Source organism: Chionomys nivalis, chromosome 18 (genome assembly GCF_950005125.1).
Source record: "Chionomys nivalis chromosome 18, mChiNiv1.1, whole genome shotgun sequence".
Lineage (NCBI taxonomy): Eukaryota > Metazoa > Chordata > Mammalia > Rodentia > Cricetidae > Chionomys > Chionomys nivalis.
The window spans coordinates 4,380,760-4,402,149 of NC_080103.1; the positions used below are offsets into that span (position 1 = coordinate 4,380,760).

The window sequence follows — 21,390 nt, forward strand, 5'->3', positions numbered from 1 at the left end:
GCAGGGGGAGGCTCCAAGTCCAAAATTAAGTCCTGCCCCTCTGCCTGTGCTGACCCTGTGCCCTGGGATGCCCCTTCACAGGCTCTTTGGGTCCTTGGGCCTTTCCTTCCATTCTTACCTCTTCCTGTCCACAGTGGAGCTGCAGCAAAAGGACCGGGCGCTGGTGGAGCTGCTGCAGGAGAAGGTCGGACTGTTTGCTGAGATGACTCACTTCCAGGCAGACGAAGATAGTGTCAGTGGGATGCCCCTGCCCGCCCTGCCCAGGGGCCTTTTCCGTTCTGAGTCCCTTGAGTCCCCTCGAGGCGAGCGGCTGTTACGAGATGCCATCCGTGAAGGTGAGGGCTCTCATTCTGAAATGTCAAGGCTGTCACTCAGACCAGGGCCATCTCAACCCCACAACCTTTAAAGGCCCCTGATGATTTGTCCTGGTCCGGTTCCTGGGAAGGGGGGGCGCGGGGAAGAGCTGACCTTGCTGTTGGATGCCCCTCCCTCTGTCAGGCTTGCTGCCCCTTGGACATCTTTGGGTTCCCTTGGGTGCAACATGGCTGACTGAAACCCCACAGCCTCAATGTTGACTCCCTAAATACTTGAACAGTCACTGTTTGTCGTATGAATCCCACTCGGTATTGTCTCCTGCCCCTGCCTCCTCTTCCCCTTCAGTGGAAGGCCTGAAAGACTTGCTGGTGGGGCCTGGTGCTGATCTGCTTTTGACACCCCGAGAACCAGCTTTACCTTTGGAACCTGATAGTGGCAACACCAGTCCTGGGGTCACTGCTAGTGAGTATAGGGCATGAGAGCGAGGTGGGAGTGGCTAGACGGGGCGGTGGGGGGGTATTATAGGTCCCTAAGGAGGTAAGTATACTCTCTTCTTTCTCTTCTGCAACAGATGGAGAGGCCAGGACTTTCAATGGCTCCATTGAGCTCTGTAGAGCAGACTCAGATGCCAGCCAAAAGGTGGGTTCTCAAGAGAGTCAGGGAGTGGCTAGAGGAAGGGCACAGCTAGCGTGTGGCTGTTCAGTAGAAAGCTACTGGGGACGGCCCCCAGGTGTGTCTGTGCCTGCTGACTCCCCATCCTTGTCCATTTCTGCAGGATCGGAATGGAAATCAGTTGAGGTCACCCCAGGAGGTAAGGTGGGGATTCTGCGGTAGAGGAGATAGAGGGAAAGGGAAACTGGTCTCTATCTGAGAAATCATCCCCTAGTTTGGGTGATTTGGGTGGGTGGGGGGGCGTCTGGACTTAAAGTAAGTCTCTAGGCACTACTGTTTCCGCAGCTTCTTTACAACTTCTGGTCACTTCCTAAGCTTGTGCACTGGTGCATCATCCTTTCTCTGTCCACAGGAGGCGTTACAGCGATTGGTCAATCTCTACGGACTTCTTCATGGCCTTCAGGTTAGTGAGCAAGGGCTGGAATGGGGAAGAAGGGGAGGAGCCAGCCCGAGGTGTCCCTGTAGGTGACAGTCATCCTAACAGGCCTACATACTCCCCCAAGCCGAGCTCTTTGGGTCCCCGGGATTGAGAGACAGGTAGGTGGCTTCTGAAACACCTTTTGGCCTCATCCTATCCTCAGGCTGCTGTGGCCCAGCAGGACACTTTGATGGAAGCCCGATTCCCCGAGGGTCCTGAACGATGGGAAAAGCTATCCCGAGCCAACTCTAGGGATGGCGAAGCTGGCCGGGCTGTGGTTGCTCCTGCGGCTCCTGAGAAGCAGGCAACGGAACTGGCCCTGCTGCAGCGGCAACACACGCTGCTTCAGGAGGAGCTGAGACGCTGCCGGAGGCTGGGTGAAGAGCGGGCAACTGAAGCTGGCAGCCTGGAGGCCCGACTCCGGGAGAGTGAACAAGCCCGGGCCCTGCTGGAGCGGGAGGCTGAAGAGGCCCGCCGACAGCTGGCAGCCTTGGGCCAAAATGAGCCACTCCCAGCGGAGGCCCCCTGGGCCCGCAGGCCTCTGGACCCTCGGCGACGCAGCCTTCCAGCAGGCGATGCTCTCTACTTGAGCTTCAATCCCCCTCAGGTGAGGCTCCTGGAGTGGTGGAGTGAATCTCAGGAACAGGAGAGCCTGCAGAACCCCAAAGACACTTAGTTGTTGGGCATAATCTCCAAGTGACAACACAAGGGACTTGAATGACAATACTAATAGGGCTGCAGGAATGCCTCAGTTGTAAACGTGAGATCTGAGCTCGATCCTTCAGAACCTTCTTTTGTCCTAAGCCTGATGGTGCCTTGCTCACCATCCCAGTGAGGGGAGGCAGAGACAGGCTCTCTGGCCAACTCACCTCGTCTCTTTGATGAGTTCCAAGCCAATAGCAGGCCTGTCTCATCAAACAAGATGAATGCCTCTTAAGGAAAGACCTCTGAGGTAGACCTCTGGCTTCCTCCTTATACACAACTGTGCACACGTACAGACAAAATCATACGAGTTAAACTGAAAAGAAGTTTGAGGCAAGTTCAGTGGTAGAGGCCTGTGCAAATCTCCAGCACCTCAACAAGCAAATCCGCTCTGTTCTCCCCAGATTTCTCCTAGTAGTCTGTGTGGGGCGCTGCGGGCATTGTTATACCTGGAGTCCTTGTATGTAAGCCTGAGGCTGGAGAGCCAACTGGACCCAGCAGTTGTAGAGATGAGCCTTGAAGGAAACAATATGGTTGTCTCGCTGGGAGGAGAGCCAGTTGGTGGTCAATCTACTGATGGGGGGGTCATTGGTGAACCTCAAGAGATGAGGTGTGTTGAGATCCTGGAGGGCTCGCTGCCCTCGCTCACCAGTGCCTGCTCCATCTCCTGGTCTTGTCCTTTTGTTTTCCATAGCCCAGCAGAGGCCATGACCGCCTGGATTTGCCTGTGACTGTCCGTTCCCTCCCTCGACCCTTTGAAGACCGAGAGAGGCAGGAGCTTGGTAGCCCCGAGGAGCGGCTGCAGGACAGCAGTGACCCCGACACAGGCAGTGAGGAGGAAGGTGGTAGCCGCTTATCCCCACCCCACAGTCCTCGAGGTGAGACCCTCTGGGGTCCTGGTCTGGGACTGCGGCTTCTGAAAGTACTGCCAAGTGGCTCCTGAGGTTCAGTTATTCCGAGATGTTCAGGGAAGGTTCCTGCTGTGTGGTGACAAATGGGGGATGAAGCTCTTTTTCTGCTGTTTTTCTTGTTTATTTGTTGAAACTGGGTCTCTCTGTGTAGCCCTGACTGTTCTGGAACTCCCTCTGTAGACCAGACTGGCCTAAATTCAGAGCTGCACCTGCCTCTGCCTCCCAAGTACTGGGACCAAAGATGTGCGCCGTCACCGCCCAGGATAGTAGAACTCTTGAGAGGCAGTTTTTCTAATTGGTTGGTGGCTCCCAATCTTTACAAGTAGAAATTCATTTTAAAGTAAAACAGTTTAAAGACTGCCACCTCCTAATGGAGAGAAAACAGTCAAACCCCTCTCGGGGTTTCGTGTTGTAACAGTGACTTTGCTGCCTGAGGGGTTGGTCATCCCGCCAGGGTGCCCAGAGGCCGCACCCCATGTCTGCATAGGGGCCTTTGTATGAGCTACTCCTCACCACCTCTACCCTGTCTCACTCTCCAGACTTCACCCGAATGCAGGACATCCCGGAGGAGACAGAAAGCCGAGATGGGGAGCCTACAGCTTCGGAGAGCTAAGGGGACCCCACCACCTGCCTGGTGCCCCACTGAAGAACATTAATTAGTAAAGGGGTCAAACCTTGGGGTCCCCATTCTGCCAATAATGAGGGAATATTTGAAAGAACTGCTGATTGTCCTTGCCAGCTCCTGGGATCCTTGGATGCCTATGGCCATGTGGGACTGGGGAGTTAGAGGCCACAGCCCCCAGGTGGCATCCAAGAGCTACACCACAGATGCCAGTTTTCATGCCTTCTTCCCTCTACTTAGGAAAAATTATTTATTTATTGTTTATTGGTTATGTGGGGGAGAGTGAGACTTAAAGGGCCAGGGACATGGGAACCAAGCCATAGGGACCAGGGCCTTTCCTTTCGCACCGCTGGGACATGTGTAGCTTAGCCACGAGCTGCTGCTCCGGGCTAACACCCACTCCAGCGACTCCCGTCCGTGGCCACAGAATCTACTGCCCCTTTAAGGAGGGCTGTGGGTAGGCCTGTGTCCCTTTCCCCACTCTCCTTAGGCTCCTCCTGCTGGTCTTCCTTCTCTTCATCCTCCATGGAAATCCGGCTCCTTGGGGTTGATGGAGTCGAGGCTAGGGTGGCCATGATGTATTGGGGTGGGGGAGGGAAAATCTACAGGGACCAGAATGTTTTGTTTTTGTTTTCTTTTTTTGTACCAAAGCCAACTGCACGTGTTTTATATTTTTAAAAGAAGATTGTAGGTACTTCTAGCCCCATGTCTTTGAACTTGAGGAACTGGGGAGACAGTGGCTTCTTTCACCTACAGTCAGGGCTCTCCTGTTCGGAATTCTTCCTCAGCCATTTGAAAGAAGCTCTAAGGTGGGTTAGGGAACCTCGAACCCACCTCATCTCCCACCACGGCAACTGTGGTTGAAACGTAAGCAAGAAAGGGGGGAGGTTCAATGCACCCCTAATACCCACCAGCAATAGCCATTTGTCGGCCAATTTAATTGTTAAAAGCAAAAAGGGACAGTAACAACAAACAAAGAAAGAAAAACCCAAGCAGGGAAAAAATTAAAGACCTGAAACGCACCAGGGGCTGTCTCTCTGGCCCACTCTAAGGATTGCGGCGCCTGCAGCCAGGCAGTGACCACGGTTTCTATAAAGGGGCTGTCACTACCTCACTGAAGAGGCCACTAAAAAAAATGAAGCTGTCCAAACCCTCGTTAAGATCTCAAAATGTCAATGATGAGAATGAAGCCGCGCCAGGCTCCAGGGGCTGTCGGTGGCTCCAATATCAGAAAACTTGTTCGCATCTTGTTTGTGTGCTGTGCTTGGATGTCACATCTGGCTCTTGCCACCTCTCTAGTCGCCCCGCCCCCACGCTTCATTCCCACAGAGTCAGACTCAGGGCTGAGTTCTCAGAGGAGCAGCCCTGCTCGTGCTGCCCAGTGGAAAGGCAGTAAGTGGTTTCAGTTCTTGGTTTTGGTTCATCCCACTTCCTGTCTCTAGGCCATAGGGCAGGGTCAGTGCATGCACACCCCCACAGCCTGTGATGCAGGGTGAGAAGAAGGGTCTCAGGACCCCAACTAAAAAGGAGGATTGGCATTGCATGGGCAGCAGGGTTTGAGATGCTGCCAATACTCCCCTCTATAAGCCTCTGGCCCTTACGAGACACTTTCTAGCCAATCATGGGATTCTTGGGCCGTAGGAGTTGTTTTATATGTTTATTTATTTACTTTATTATTTTTGAGTCGAGGTCTTGCGGTGAAGCCCAGGCTGGCCTTGGACTCACGTCAATCCTCTTGCCGCAGCCCCAAGTGCCGGAATTGCAGGCATGAGCCAGTATGCCCAGTCCCAGCCTCTGCTGTTTTCCTTTGCAGGACGGGTGCAGATCGGTTGCCAGGCCCTCTGCCTTACAAATAGCAGCACAGTTTCGAGCATTCCGATGGCTCAGTAGCTGCGCTCCAGGTAGCACTAAGCATGCAGAGGTCAAGTAGAGGAGACAGCAGTAAAGTCAGGAGAAAAGGAATGCAACTCCCCAGCATTCTCGAGGGGAGAAAACCTAGGACCTGGAGACTGAGTCCCAGAGTATGAGTTCTGAGAAGCTGGGGTGCTTCTGCTGCCTTATTACCATAATCCCACCCCATTATCAGCACAGAGCCAGCCCCATCCTCTCATCTCTCTGTCCGAAGCCGTGCTTTCTGAACCTGGAGTCTTAATTGTTCTCCCCATTGCTGCCATTTCAAACCTTGGTGGCAGTGTGCTCTGGGGGCCAGGGTTCAGCTCCTTACCTAAACCATACTGCTCCCTTGGAGGGGGCTCTAAGCCTGGGTGCCCAGCTTTCCGTCACCACTCCCCACCCCACCCCCTCATCCTCCACCCCCCTACCCTCCCTGCTCCATCAGAAGTAGGGCCACACGCAGCTACTTGAGTTGGTCTTGTCGATATTTGACCCCGGGGTTCTGTAAAGCAGATGCCCCCAGAGAGGGCAGTATCCGGCCCCAGCCAGGCCATCAGAGGCCCTGCTAGGGCAGTGGGAAGAAAGCTCAGGGAAGGGGAGATTTCTCCCCTTCCTGACGGCTAGTAAAAGGCCTGGCGTTTTGGAGCCAGTTTAAACATTATCAAAAAAGAGGAAATTAAACATCAAGAGGCTAATTAAATCTCGTTCCCATCCTTTAATATGTCGTGAGTTGGGCGACTCCTCAAAGCTTCTGGGCGACTGGGTGGAACGGGCAGTGGCACCTGGAGGTATTGTGGCGTCCCCCACAGGGTGCTGCCTCCCCCCCACACAGGGTGCTGCCTCCCCACACACACAGGGTGCTGCCTTCCCCCACAAGGTGCTGCCTCCCCTCCCCACAGGGTGCTGCCTTTCTGGGATTTTGAGTGACTGGTCATCCCAGAGACTGGTCCTGAAGGGAGGGCCTGGAGTAGGGGGCTCCATCCATCTGTACCTCCCCTTCATTCCAGAAGCAGACCCCAGTAAGATCCCTCCTGGTGGACAACTTAGGTCATTATCGTTTAAATGAAGACGGGAACCAAGGGGGCCCTTCTGCTCAGAGACACTTGCAAAGGAGGTTTTTGAAGGACTAACCCTTTAGTTAGGGTCTCTCTTCGCAGAGTTTGGTGTTGGTTTCGTCTTTGGTTGCTTTTCACCTGGGTTTTTGAGACCAAGTGTGTCCCTGAAGCTAGAGCTTGCTGATTTGGCTAGAGTACTCAGTGAGTCTGGGGCTCCTCCTCTCTTCCTCCCCTGCACCACAGTATCCGTGTCTGTACACTGGGTAAAAGCCACAGCCGGAACTCCAGTCAGGTGCTCCGCATCTTTGCTCCTAGCACCTCACTCACAGCTGCTGCCTGGATTGGTTTTTGTTGTTGTTTCTTTGTTTTGTTTTTTGTATTGTTTATTTTTATTTTCCAAGATAGGGTTTCTCTGTAGCTTTTGGAGCCTGTCCTGGAACTCATCTAAAGACCTGGCCTTGAACTCACAGAGATCCACCCGCCTCTGCCTCCAGAGTGGTGGGATTAAAGTCGTGTGCCACCATGTCCAGCTATTTGTTACCGTTTGTAATTTTAGGAAGTGTTAGTGTGTGTGGTGACATACATGTCAGGGCACATATGGAGGTTAGAGACCAACTTTGCATACTTAGGTCTCTCAGTTCACCTCTATGTGATTTGACAGTCCAACCCAGGTTGCCAGGCTTGTGTGCCAAGTGTTTTCCCTGCTTTGCTTGCTATCTTGCTGGTCCTTAAAAAATTATTTTATTATGTATGTGTTCTATGGTGTGCATGTATGGGTATGCATGACCATATCTCTTTTATGCGAGACTTTCATTATACTCCATATACCAGGACACACAATAGACAAGACCTCCATGGCGTCCTGTATCTGTCAGCTGCCCTATTTCCTCCTTTCCACATTACATGGAAACTGCAAATAACAGTAACACTGCCTCCTCTGGTACTGCTGTCAACAGCCTTTCATTTTTGAGATAGTTTCTACCCCAAGCTGGTTCTGGACTCTATGTAGTTTAGGAATATCTTGAATTCTCCATCAACTAAGATTCTGTCCCAGCCTTTAGAAAACTGATAGAAAGCTGGGCATGGCAACACCCCAATACTTGGGAGGGAAAACAAGAAAATCAGGAGTTCCAGGCCAGCCTTTATGGAGTTGGAGGCCAATCTGAACACACACGGCTGAGTTACTGTGTTTGTCATGCAGCCGTGAGGTCCTGAGTATTGATGGCCCCTGGCACCTACAGAAAAGCCAGCTGCAGCAGCACCTGGTTCTCACTGCTCAGCCAGCTGCAGCAGAACCTGGTTCTCACTGCTCAGCCAGTCAAGCCAATAGGTCAGCTCCGAGGTCAGTGTGAGACGCTTTCTCAAGGGAAGATGGGGCTGGGGAGCTAGTTTGGTAGTCAAGAGTGCTTGCTGATTTTCCATAGGACTGAATCTGGCTCCCAGCACCCTGGACTGGGTAGTTTACAGCTCCCCGAAATAAGCCCCAGAGGAGCTGCTATCTGGGCACTCACACACATTTACATAATTATTTTCAATTAAAAAAATTTGACAGCCAGGTAGAATGACACACACCTTTAATCTCAACACTCAGAAGACAATGGATCTCTGAATTCAAAGTCAGCCTGGTCTACAGAGTGAGTTCCAGGACTGCCATGACCACACAGAAACCTTGTCTCAAAACAAAAGCTTGGTTTTGGGGCAGGGGTTCAACAGGGTCTGGAGAGAGCTTAGTGGTTAAGAGCACTGGCTGCTCTTCCATAGGACCCAGGTTTAATTCCCAGTACCCATATGGCAGCTCGTACCTGTCTGTAACTCCAGTTCCAAAATATCTGACACCCTCACATAGACATACATTCAGGCAAAGCACCAATACACAAAAATATATATTTAAAAAGGAAAACAAAACCCAACAAACTACTATTCATGCAGGCAAACACTAATACACATACAAAAAAATTAAGAAAAAATACTTGAGCAGGTAGAGGTCCTTGCTACAAAGCTTGGTAGTCTAGATTCAGTCCCTGAATCTCAGATGGCAGAAGGAGAGAACTGACTGTAAGCTGTCCTCTGGTCTCCACGTGAAAGTAGCATGTCTCCTTGCCCAAACAAGTATAACTTGTAAAAGGAGAGCAAGTGTGGCAACACATGCCCATAACCTGGCACTTGGGAGGCATAGGCAGGTGCATATATGGACGGCATAATGAATTCCAGGAAAGTCAGGGAGATGTAGTATGACGCCGTCTCTGAGAGAGAGAGACCTTACATCTGCTTCTGGCGTTCACATATGCAAGTGTGAGCACACACATGAAGGAGTAAAAGGAAAGGAAGCGAGAATAAACAACTGAGAAAGCTACATGTGTCGGCACATGCCTATACTTCTAGCATTTGGTCAAGATTAAAGAGTTCAAGCTACCCTCAGCTACACAGTTTGAGACCAGCCTGAGTCATATGAGACCCCACTCCAACTTAAAAAGAAACCTGAGGTGGGCACGCCTTTAATCCCAGCACTTGGGAGGCAGAGGCAGGCGGAACTCCATGAGTTCGAGGCCAGCGCTGGTCTACAATGTGAGTTCCAGACCCAGGGCTACCCAGAGAAATCCTGTCTTGAAAAAAGCAAACAAACAGGAAGAAGCTGATGTATAGGTGTAATTCGCCCAAGGGGGATGGGTTAGACCACAGGCTCTGGCATGCTACTGAAACTCAGCCTCTGGTTCCTGATTCTTCCTGATCCTTTAGACCTCTTCTGTACCCCTCACCTTTGCCCCACCCCACCATGTCTTTCCCTTGTAATTGCCTCCCTTCCGTGCTTGACTGAAGGACATGGATCTATTCACTATTCTCACCAGGCTACACATCCAGGATCTCCTGACTGGAACCACAGGTTCCAGCAAGCTCCGCTCTGGCATCTTCCTGCTACAAAAGCAGAGGCTTATGTGTCGTTTCTTTGGCTACCCCTGAGATGATAAGAAGCTGAGTGGCCAGAGAAGGCATTTTTGGTTTTGGTACCAAAGAGGGATTAAGGGATGCCCTGTTTTGAAGAGAGTGAGACAAGGAGAACCCGTGTCTGATTTGGTCTAGACCCCATCAGGGAAGGTATCCCGTGCTGTACCGGCACAAAAGGTCAGACAGTCTGGATGATGCAGAGGTTTAGTCCCTGTTTCTCTTTGCCATCTCTAGGGACAAGCTTTGCCACACCCACTTTCGGCCTGGGCCCCAGCTTCTAGGTCCTGCCACACCCACAGTTGGTAATCAAAGATCAGACTTTCCCTGGGGACCCTACAGACTGGCAGAGAGCACGGCTTCTCCCCAGAATCTGTGGGTTCTGCCCCCCGTAGAGCTCAGAAAAGGGAATGGGACCATCCAGGTGGCATCCTTTATCCAGGTGTCCCTTTGTGTTTCTGCTTGTCGTAGAGAGTCCACTCTCTGGGTGCTAGCTACCCATCTCCCACTTCCACACAGGCCTTGCTTTGGGGCCACACTCTTGACCAAGGGTCCCTGAAGGCACTGCTCAGAACTTGCTGAGGCTGGCACCGGAGGAGACATAGAGCAGGGTTGAGGCAGCTTTTGCTGTGTGCCAAGCGGGTGATGACAGGAAAAAAGCAAGTATGGATGATGTAGAAAGTGCTGTCCCAGGGCACCAGGTAAAACACTACCAGAATGCCCCAGAGGGTGACTGCATGGTTGGGAAACCAGCAGAGGACGAAGGAAGCCACCAGGACACAAACAGAGCGGGCTACCATTCGGCTGTCCTGCCACCGTGGAGGCCTGCATCACTGCGGACTCTGTAGAAAAGCCAGCAACAGCAGGTAGCTGGTGGTGATGGTGCCCAAGGACATGACGAAGGCCAGAACCACCCTCTGTAGCTGGTATGCTCCCAGCCAGTATCTGCTGGGGAAACGCAGAAGGCAGAGGCACACACCCCACAACCCACCCTCAGCCCCAAAGGTTGCTCTGGGCACAGTCACCAGGGTAGCCGCCACCCACACTGCCAGGGTGACCATACTTGTCCAGAGAACAGACAGGTGCCTGCCTGGTCTCACAACCATGGCCAGCACCCAGTATCTGACAACACTCAGCGCTGTGATTAGGAAGGTGCTGGCATGGATGCTGAGGCCAGGGGTCAGGACTACCTTGCAGAGGGCACTTCCGAAAGGTCAGTGTGAGTCCAGTGCTGACTCAGTTGCCCAGAAAGGGAGAGTGAGGGCCAGCCCCAGGTCTGCCAGAGCCAGGCTGAAAACAAAGGTATCAGAAGGTGGCCCAGGCACATGCTGAGCACAGTTACCTGGTACTCACAGTGTTGGGTAACAGGGACAACTGTGCAGGAAACCGACCAATGTCTGAGCACCCTGGCTCCGAACCCAGAGACCTGGGACAGGGAGAGAAACATCTTCATCCTTGAACCCAGGACTAAAGACATGTTTCCTGGCTCTGAAACTCGTGTCAGAGAAACACACTTTGTCACTAGAATCAGAGCCAGAAATATGCCCTGGTCCTCAGATTGGAGTCAAAAAGCTAAAAAGAACCAGTGAAAGAAACACAGTTTGGCCATGAAGTCAGAGCCTTCTCTGCCTCTGACCGGCTAAAATGACCAATCCCTGAGCAGGGAAAAACTAACCAATCCCCCTTCTCCCTGGGAAAAAGCCATCCCTAAGAAGTCCTATATAAGCCTCTTCACCCTTCAGTTAAGAGCTGCCAGTAATCCCTCCCTGGTAGAGGCAGCCACCCTCTTGGACTCCTCCTTCCCAAATAAATCTTTCTCAAAATTTTGAGTCTTCAGTGACAACCTTCATTCGCCAACGCTGAGCAGGAGAACCTGGCTGGGACATCCCTTAGGGAACTGAGCTGAAAAGCCTTGCTGAGACACTCCCTAGGGGGCCTCAGCAAGGCAGAACAGAGAGAAAGAACCTTGCTGGGACGCTCCTTAAGGGGGCTGAGCAAGGCCAGTGGAGAGAAAGTAACAACGGAGCCAGAGAAGATAGCTACATTTCTGCAGGGGACTTCCTTTTAGTAGAGTGTTGGCAGAAGAAACCTTCTGGACCAGAGAAGCAGATAGGCTAGCTCAGCTAGGATGCTCTCCTAAGGGAACAGAGCAGAACTCGGCTGTAGCGGCCCTCAAGGAGAAGAGCAGGATCCCTATATCCTGCGGGGAGACCATTCCTCACCGCACCCCAGCTTCAGGTAGCCTGGTTTCCCCATAGTCAGGACACCTTTCCTCCTTTCCTCCAGGGCTGAGCTGTCCTATTGCAGCTCTAGGTATCCTGGCTTCCCAACAGACACAGGACACCTTTTCTCCAGGGCTGAGCTGTAGCATTGCAGCTCCAGCCTCTAGAGCAGCTGTCTATTGCGGCCCTCTCACCCCCAGCTGTCCTATCGTGACAGGATATACCAACACCCCTACTGTACCACATTGCCCTACACACACAGCACAGCCAAATTTCCCAGCAAGCCAATGATACCTACAAGTCCATAGGCCAGTGTGACCACGATCCTCTCAGAGCAAGGAGCTGAACGGGCATTGTAGCACCCTCAATACTCAGCACACTGTCCAGAGCCACTGACCCAGAAGAGGGTGGGCAGAGAGGCAGGAGAATTGATGTGGCCATTGTAAGGCATCAGAGGTTGCTGGAGCTTGCTGGAGTGGAGCAGAAGAGTCAGCAAGTACCTGTTTGCTGGACTGGCAGGTGCTAGAGCAGCTAGCAGGAGAGCGGAAGAGACCTGGAATCTGGGTGTTGGTCTGGAGCTTTAAGTTGCAGGAGCCTCTGCCCATGCTCACAACTAAGAGGGAAGGGTGTGGATAGAACAGCCTGCTTCTTCCCTGTTGGACAATTGTCCTGGGTGCGGCAGCACAAGGGAGTGACGCGTCCGCACTGCAAACATGTATAACAGGGAGGAAAAGGAGAAGCTAGAGACATCTGGAGCGACGGAACCAAACCAAGAAGTCCCTCTACTCTGGGCAGGGTGTTCAAAGAAGTCTTGGAACAGGCTAGGGAAGGAATACGGGGATAGAGGACATCAATGGAAGTCAGAGACAGAGAAGAAGAAATGTGTCTCGTGTCCTATAGCGGCTGTGTCTTTGCTCTGTCCCTTTGAGTGAGTTACACTGACTCCCCTGCATGCGTTTCTGTGCTTCAAGTGTCAGTGTGCAGGCCAGGGAGAGAGTGGCTCTGTGGGTAAAGGACCTGCTGCCAAGCCTGATGACTTCAATCCCCAGGTTCCTCCACACTCGTGCTGTGGCCTGTGTGTGTGCCCCTCCACTAAATGTTAAAAAGAAAATATAGAAAATAAATTCAGCGGGGTGGCAATTGCCTGTGGTCTCTGCTATCTGCAAGGCAACTGGATCAATGGAGCCCAAGACTTGAAGGCCAACCTTGGCAATATAACAAAACATAATCTCAAAAAACTTAACAATAGGGTCATGGGAATGGTTGCACAAGGCTGCTGAGCACCACAGAGTTCTCTCTTGACCTTTATACATGCACACTGGTATGTGTCCCCCAGCACTAAGTTTAAAAAGTGAGATGAAGTAATTTAAAGACCAGGGTTGACAGTGTACTGACTCACCTCAACCTGGTCCAGGCTAGCCAAGGTCACATGGTAAGACCCTGTCTCAAAACAACAAAAAACCTAAACAGGTTTTGGAGTTGATAAAGGGGCCTGCTTGCCAAGTCCGACAGCTTTACCTGGGTCCCTGATCCTCAGGCGGAAAGAGATGACAGACTCCTGAAAGTCGCGCTCTGACCCTGTGTGCTCGGCAGCACAGCGCACACCGTGCCCATGGCTGCACAGAAATACTGTCTAAATCAGCAGCTCACTGCACACCGTGCCCTAGAAATACTGTTTAAATCAGCAGCACACTGCACACCGTGCCCATGGCTGCACAGAAATACTGTTTAAATCAGCAGCTCACTGCACACTGTGCCCTAGAAATACTGTTTAAATCAGCAGCACACTGCACACTGTGCGCTAGAAATACTGTTTAAATCAGCAGCTCACTGCACACCGTGCCCATGGCTGCACAGAAATACTGTTTAAATCAGCAGCTCACTGCACACTGTGCCCTAGAAATATTGTTTAAATCAGCAGCACACTGCACACCGTGCGCTAGAAATACTGTTTAAATCAGCAGCTCACTGCACACCGTGCCCATGGCTGCACAGAAATACTGTTTAAATCAGCAGCTCACTGCACACTGTGCCCTAGAAATACTGTTTAAATCAGCAGCACACTGCACACCGTGCGCTAGAAATACTGTTTAAATCAGCAGCTCACTGCACACCGTGCCCTAGAAATACTGTTTAAATCAGCAGCTCACTGCACACCGTGCCCATGGCTGCACAGAAATACTGTTTAAATCAGCAGCTCACTGCACACTGTGCCCTAGAAATACTGTTTAAATCAGAAGCTCACTGCACACCGTGCCCTAGAAATACTGTTTAAATCAGCAGCACACTGCACACCGTGCCTATGGATGCATAGAAATACTGTTTAAATCAGCAGCACACTGCACACCGTGCCCATGAATGCATAGAAATACTGTTTAAATCAGCAGCTCACTGCACACCGTGCCCATGGCTGCACAGAAATACTGTTTAAATCAGCAGCTCACTGCACACTGTGCCCTAGAAATACTGTTTAAATCAGCAGCTCACTGCACACCGTGCCCATGGATGCATAGAAATACTGTTTAAATCAGCAGCACACTGCACACCGTGCCCATGGATGCACAGAAATACTGTTTAAATCAGCAGCTCACTGCACACTGTGCCCGTGGACGCCTAGAAATACTGATTAAATCAGCAGCACACTACACACCGTGCCCTAGAAATACTGTTTAAATCAGTAGCTCACTGCACACCGTGCCCATGGATGCATAGAAATGCTATTATTTTTTAGTTGGGGCTAGAGATGCCTCAGTAGTTAAGTATTTGTTGCTCTTGAAGATGACCTGAGTTTGGTCCCCAGCACCTGTACAGCTGTTCACAACCATCTTAACTCCAGTTCCAGAGACTATGACCCCCTTTCTGGTCTCCATGCGCACAGGGCTTGCATGTGGGGCACACATACATGCAGACAAATACTCATGCATATAAAATAAAAACAAGTTCTAGCAAAAGTTAAATTAGATGAAAATGTCCAATTGTTCTGGCGTAAGGAGCTGATGTGAGCTGATGCCTCGTATGCCTTGGCATGGTGACAGCCAAAGAGGCACCTGGAGCGTCTGTAACCAAAGGGCGTAGGACAATGAGCAGCCATTGTCGTCATGTCCAGGGAACACTGCCACCTAAAATTCAGAATTCACTGCAGTACCAGGTGACTTTTATGCTAAGAAGGGGAGGGAGAGGAAAAGGAGGAAGTCATAGCTTCCCGTGTACCCCTCTGTGCACATTGGAACTGTGAGGCCATAGGTGGATGGCCCGGGCATGCTTTCGGCTCTCCTGCTCTTTATCAGTAAGCAGTCCTGCCAACCTGTACCACCCGCACCCCACTGCCACTTCATCCTTCTGGTGGAGTCAGAGCTCAGTCACAACCACATTCCTCAATGCAGCAAGCCCCATGGTGGAGTTCTGGACCCTGAGACAAGCTCTTACCACACCTCATTCTTTCCCCCCCTGAGCTCGGTCCCAAGGAGGTCATCTGCTTTCCCTGCCCACACCTCTGTCCACTGCAGGGGCTGTGATGGAGAGAGCACGGAATGGGAAGCTAAGAGTGAGACGGGTTTTCAGGGTTCTGAGAACACCGTGCTCCTTTCCGCCGGCTCAGATAATATCCGATACTCAGTTCTCTTGGTGTTCTAGAGGAGCGGGGTGGGGGTGTTTTCAGTGATGCTTGAACCCATATGAGAACCCCAGAGGTGAGAGAGATGCTCTTTGGGAACTGGGATGTTTGAGGTTTTGAGTAAAAGGAAGGTGAGACAAGGTTGGTAGAAAGGTAGTGCTTAGCCCCAAGCCTGGTGAGGCCAGAGCTACCCTGCCGACATCATAGACTGAGTCTTCCTTGGACATGTTTTTTGGTCAGAATTAAGTTCCCAGTATAGCAGTTCAGGTAACCTAGTTGCTGGTGTAACAGCTCAACAATAGAGTGCTCCCTTGCTTGCTAGAGTCCTCCAATCCCTTCACTTGCACACAGATGAAAAACCAAAACCGCAGATCTTAGATTGGGGAGGGAGTTTACTGAGGAGATATCATGCAAGCATGAGTATCTCTGTTCAAATTCCTGGAGCCTATGTAAAGTCGGGCTCAGGAAGAGCTCCTGTAATCCCAGTGCTTCCCAGGCAAGATGGGAGGCCATATTAGTCACTTTTCTGTGGGTGCAACGAAATGTCACCTTTTTAGGGAAGTGTCTGGTTCCTGAGGGTTAGCGTCCAACACGGTGGGGAAGCTGGGCAGCAGGCGTGGTGACAGTGGCGTGGGACTGAGGGATCAGGTAGTGGGGCAAGACTATACATACGCTAAGGCTGTCCCTCAGTGGTGTTTTTCTAACATGGCTCAACATCCCGAAGGTTCCACAGCCTTCCCAAACAGCGTCACTAACTGAGGACCCAGTGTTTAAATATCACCTTCAAATCACTACAGAGGTGGTCCTGGGAAATTCAGGGGTCAGCTGTGGGTGTTGCCAAAAAGACCATCTCAGGGTAGAGAGTGAAGACCAAAAGCCGGCATTCCCCTCTGAATTCCACATAAGTGCCATGGTAAGTATAAGTGCACACACACATACAAAAAAAAAAGATGTAAACATCATTTCAATATATTGAATTTATTTTCTCTTGATTAGAAAGAAGATTAATGGGTGTGGCTGTAGAGATGGCTCAACAAGGGTGCTTGCTGGCCAGATGGTGGTGGTACTCACCTTCAATCACAGCATTCCAGAGGCAGAGGCAGACAGATCTTTGTGAGTTTGAAGCTAGTTTGGTCTACAGAGTGAATTCTAGGACAGTCAGGGCTGTTACACAGAGAAATTGTATCTCAAAAATCAAAAAAGAAAAACAAACAAAGAGTGACGGAAGAACCACCAGGACAGACAGAAGGAAAAACCACCAGGAAAGAGAGAGAGAAGGAGCCGGGCGGTGGTGGCGCACGCCTTTAATCCCAGCACTTGGGAGGCAGAGGCAGGCGGATCTTTGTGAGTTCGAGACCAGCCTGGTCTACAAGAGCTAGTTCTAGGACAGGCTCCAAAACCACAGAGAAACCCTGTCTCGAAAAAACAAAAAAAAAAACAAAAAAAAACAAAAAAAAGAGAGAGAGAGAGAAGGAAGAACCACCAGCACAGAGTGAGAGCGAGAGAGAGAGAGAGAGAGAGAGAGAGAAAGAAAGAGGGAGCCCCACAGAGCTCAAGCAAGAACCACCAGGACAGACAGAAGGAAGAACCACCAGGACAGAGAGAGAGAAGGAAGAACTATCAGGACAGACCGACACCAATACCTTCTCGTGAAATGGGTTCTTCATTTACACTCGCTGGGGAATGAGAAACCAGGGTCAACAAAAATACTTTTGTTAGCCCTGTCTTCGTATCGCCTCATGGCACAATAACTTACGGCCTAATTAACTCTCTTGGTTACAGTTGGAGAACTGGTACCAGCAGGTCCATGGTCCCAGCCTCATAGGAAGGGACTCCCACTAGCCCAACTGAATAGCCACGCTCTCCTTTTCTATCACTGAAAGGAGTCAGGGCAGGAGTCAGTGCAGACGCAGAGGCTGTAGAGAACACTGCTTGTTGAGCCTCATGGTCATGTGACTTGCTCGGCCTGCTTTCTGCTTTCTTTTCTCTCTTTTTTCTTTCTTTCTTCTTCTTTTCTCTCTCTCTCTTTTTGGTGTGTGTGTGTGTGTGTGTGTGTGTGTGTGTGTGTGTGTGTTTGAGACAGGTATTTCTGTGTAGCTTTGGTTGTCCTGAAACTTGCTTTGTAGACCAGGCTGGCCTCGAACTCAGAGATCCTCCTGCCTCTGCCTCCTGAGTGCTGAAATTAAGGTTTGCGCCACTGCTACCTGACTCAACTTACTCTCTTTTTTATTTTTTTCCAAACGCAGGGTTTCTCTGTAGTTTTAGAGCCTGTTCTTGAACTAGCTCTTGTAGACCAGGCTGACCTAGAGCTCAAAGAGATCACCTGCTTCTGCTTCTGCTTCCCAAGTGCTGGGATTAAAGGCGTGTGCCACTGCGGCTGTTGGCCTGTTTTCTTTTCTTTTTTTTTTTAATTAATTAATTATGTATACAACATTCTGCCTCCATGTATGTCCGCACGCCAGAGGAGGGTGCCAGATCTCATTACAGATGGTTGTGAGCCACCATGTGGTTGCTGGGAATTGAACTCAGGACCTCTGGAAGAGCAGCCAGTGCTCTTAACCACTGAGCCATCCCTCCAGCCCCCGACCTGTTTTCTTATAGCACCTAAAACCACCTGCCCAGAGATGGCATTACCCACAGTGGACTGGGCCCTCCAACATCAACCATCAAATCAAGAAAACAGCCTTTAAAAAAAAGATAAAGATAGAAAAGAAATCCCTTATACAGCTGCCAATACTACGGAGAAATTGTCTTAAGATTACTTTTTCCCAGGTGACCCTAGCCTATGTCAAGCTGACATAAAAAGTAACTAGCAGTGCCTGGCAGTGGTGGCCCACACCTTTAATCCCAGCACTAGGGAAGCTGAAATCTCTGTGAGTTTCAGGCCAGCCTGGTCTACAGAGTGAGGACAGCCAGGACTGTTTCACAGAGTAACCCTGTCTGGAGAAAAAAAAAGTAACCAGTAAGGTATCTTTATTGTCAAGATTTGCTAGAAAAAACTCTCCCCTGTTCTGTTCATGACAGGGCAGCTCCAATGCTAGGAGACAAGTGTGTTGTTTTCTCTCTCCCTCTCTTCTGCTTCCTAAATTTTGGAAAACTTTCAGATTTATAGAAAAATTGTAAAGGCATTTTCAATACTATTGTCCCTAAAGCTACAAAGCTGAGAGGCTGGAGAGATGGCTCCTACAGAGGACCTGGGTTCGAGTCCCAGCACCCACATCAGATGACTCACAACTGCCTGTGTACTGGCTGGTTTTGTATGTCAACTTGACATGAGCTAGAGTCACCAGAGTGAGATCCAGTTGTAAGGTCTTTTCTCACTTAGTGATCATTGAGGGAGGGCCCAGTCCATGGTGCCATCTGTGGACTGGTGGTCCTGGGTGCTATAAGGTTACTGAGTGGGCTAGGAGAAGCAAGCCAATAAGCAGTTCATTTCCATGGCCTCTGCATCAGCTCCTGCCTCCAGGATCCTGCCCTGTTTTGAGTCCCTGTCCTGACTTCCTTCAGCGATAAATAACAAGGCTGAACTATAAGCCTAATAACCCCTTTCTTCCCCAACTTTGGTCTTGGTGTTTCATTGCAGCAATAGAAACCCTACCTAAGACACTGTATCTTCAGTTCCAGGAGATCTGATGTCTTCTGGCATCTCAAAGCACTTGCATGCATGTAGCATGCAAAAACTCACTTAGGCATGCAGACATACAGAATAAACAAAAGTCTCACTGTAAAGAAGGGCTGAGTGCAGTGGAAACAGGAGATCGGGGAACTGAAATAAGGGCATCTGAGTTCAGTTTTTAATTCTTATTTATTTTTTAGCCAGGCTGGGCAAAATAAACAAATAAATGGTAGATAGATAGATAGATAGATGATAGATAGATAGATAGATAGATAGATAGATAGATAGATAGATAGATAGATTTAAAATAATTGAGCCAGGTATTATGGAACATCTTTTTTTTTTTTAAATGTTCATTTTCCTGATAGAGGACCACCAGGTTGATCTAGAACTTAGAGTTTCATGTAATAGTTTACCAAGGAGAAGAAAGACAAGAGAGCAAGGGCAAGAAATACACAGGAGCATAACAAGCCTTTACTTGTTAAGAAGTAGTACATCCAGCTCATTGAGGCAGAAATGTCTGTTATGAAGATCATGTCCATCTGTCCTTACTGTACCAAGGGTTAGTGTGGGCTTAGCCAGAGAATGTGTTTCTTTCTCAGAGGAGGCTGCTGGCAACAGTAGTGCCCACACCTAATCCTGGCGTTTAGGAGAGGGAACCAGAAGGATCAGGAGTTTGAGAAACGCTTGGATACATAAGATCTGGTTACAAAGTAGCAATAGCAGCAGCAACAAGAAAGCACCGAACTGCTAGAAACTGGGCATGGTGGTCCACTCCCAGAATTCTAGCACTTGGAGGGTCACAAGTTGAAAGCAAAGTTAAGACAGGTAATGAATTATGAAGTTGGGATGTTCAGCTGCTGGTGAGACTTTATGGGTGTAGCTTCTGACATTCCTAGGAGACACTCACTGCAAAGTCCCCTGATTTCCCTGCTCTTTGAACCTGTCTGCCCTCTCTTCGGCAATAGCCTCTGAGCCTTAGGTTTGGGAATGTTTTGTAGATGTATGTGTAGCCCTGGCTGTCTTGGAACTTGCTTTGTAGACCGGGCTGGCCTCAAACTCAGAGATCCTTCTGCCTCTGCCTCCTCAGTGCTGGGATTCAAGGCCTGTGCCACTGCAGCTGGCTGACTTTCTTTCTTTTCTTTTTTTTTTTTTTTTTTTTTTTGGTTTTTTCGAGACAGGGTTTCTCTGTAGCTTTGGTGCCCATCCCGGAACTAGCTCTTGTAGACCAGGCTGGCCTTGAACTCACAGAGATCTGCCTGCCTCTGCCTCCCGAGTGCTGGGATTAAAGGCGTGAGCCACCACCGCCCGGCTGCTGGTTGACTTTCTTATCTATCTATCTATCTATCTATCTATCTATCTATCTATCTATCTAGCTATTTATTATGTATACAATATTCTGTCTGTGTGTATGCCTGCAGGCCAGAAGAGGGCACCAGACCCCATTACAGATGGTTGTGAGCCACCATGTGGTTGCTGGGAATTGAACTCAGGACCTTAGGAAGAGCAGGCAATGCTCTTAACCTCTGAGCCATCTCTCCAGCCCCCTGGCTGACTTTCTTGCAAAGAAATATTTCCTTGACATGGGGTGAGGTCAACACTTAACTCTGGGTAAAATGATAGTTGTTTAATTGTTGTTATGAATTATGTTTTTTCTTTTTTCTTTTTTTCTTTTTTTCTGGTTTTTCGAGACAGGGTTTCTCTATGGTTTTGGAGCCTGTCCTGGAACTAGCTCTTGTAGACCAGGCTGGTCTGGAACTCCCAGAGATCCGCCTGCCTCTGCCTCCCGAGTGCTGGGATTAAAGGCGTGCGCCACCACCGCCCGGCTATGAATTATGTTTTTTAAAAAAGATTTACTTATGATGGTTTGGAGAGAAGCGCAAAGGCGCGAATATGAACCCTTTAACCAAGGTGACGCTGATCAAGGAACTGAATGAGTGAGAGGTTCAGCTTGGGTGGCAGAAAAGCTGTCTTGGCACTCGGAGTGCAAGGACGGCGCCTGGCTCTTTCTTGGAGGGCTTCCTTCAGAACTCGCAGAAGGAGACAGCATCTGTGTCAATATGGGGAGATTGTCAGCATTTAAATCTTGTGAGAGACAAGAAGCCTGGGAAATCCAAAGGATTCTGTTTCCTGTGCTTAGAAGATCAGAGGAGCACAGTTCTGGCTGTTGACAATTTGAATGGAATTAAGAATAAAGGAAGAACTATCCATGTGGACCATGTGTCAAACTACCGGGCTCCTCAGGAATCAGAAGATGTGGATGACGTGACCAGAAAGCCCGGAGAACGGCTGTGGGGCTGATATGCCTCCGTCAAGTTCTCCTGAGGCCTCTGAAGAGGAAGATGTCAAACCCTCAAAAAAAGCATATAAAAGACAAAAAAGAGAAAAATAAAAAAAAAAAAGAAAGAAAG

The 21,390-nt window shown here is 50.0% G+C and overlaps 2 protein-coding genes and 1 pseudogene across 9 annotated transcripts in view; 2 read left to right on the forward strand and 1 right to left on the reverse strand.

Annotated features, from left to right (window-relative positions):
- Positions 1 to 4,340, forward strand: part of Arhgef2 (Rho/Rac guanine nucleotide exchange factor 2) — a 52,726-nt gene extending 48,386 nt beyond the window's left edge. For all 8 annotated transcript variants that reach the window (XM_057792947.1, XM_057792949.1, XM_057792948.1 and 5 more), the window contains 8 exons: positions 135 to 335; positions 661 to 777; positions 887 to 954; positions 1,091 to 1,126; positions 1,340 to 1,390; positions 1,569 to 2,012; positions 2,802 to 2,985; positions 3,558 to 4,340. In XM_057792947.1, coding sequence (XP_057648930.1) covers positions 135 to 335; positions 661 to 777; positions 887 to 954; positions 1,091 to 1,126; positions 1,340 to 1,390; positions 1,569 to 2,012; positions 2,802 to 2,985; positions 3,558 to 3,631 — 1,175 coding nt within the window. In that variant the 3' untranslated portion in view covers positions 3,632 to 4,340. The remainder of the gene's footprint in view (positions 1 to 134; positions 336 to 660; positions 778 to 886; positions 955 to 1,090; positions 1,127 to 1,339; positions 1,391 to 1,568; positions 2,013 to 2,801; positions 2,986 to 3,557) is intronic.
- A 5,218-nt stretch (positions 4,341 to 9,558) lies between these two features.
- Rxfp4 (relaxin family peptide/INSL5 receptor 4) lies at positions 9,559 to 12,355 on the reverse strand. Its single transcript, XM_057793804.1, is given in 3 exon segments — positions 9,559 to 10,016; positions 10,018 to 10,856; positions 12,251 to 12,355. Coding segments are annotated over 3 exon segments (1,116 nt in total). The 3' UTR covers positions 9,559 to 9,844.
- Positions 12,356 to 20,872: 8,517 nt separating this feature from the next.
- Positions 20,873 to 21,390, forward strand: LOC130890186 (RNA-binding motif protein, X-linked 2-like; annotated as a pseudogene).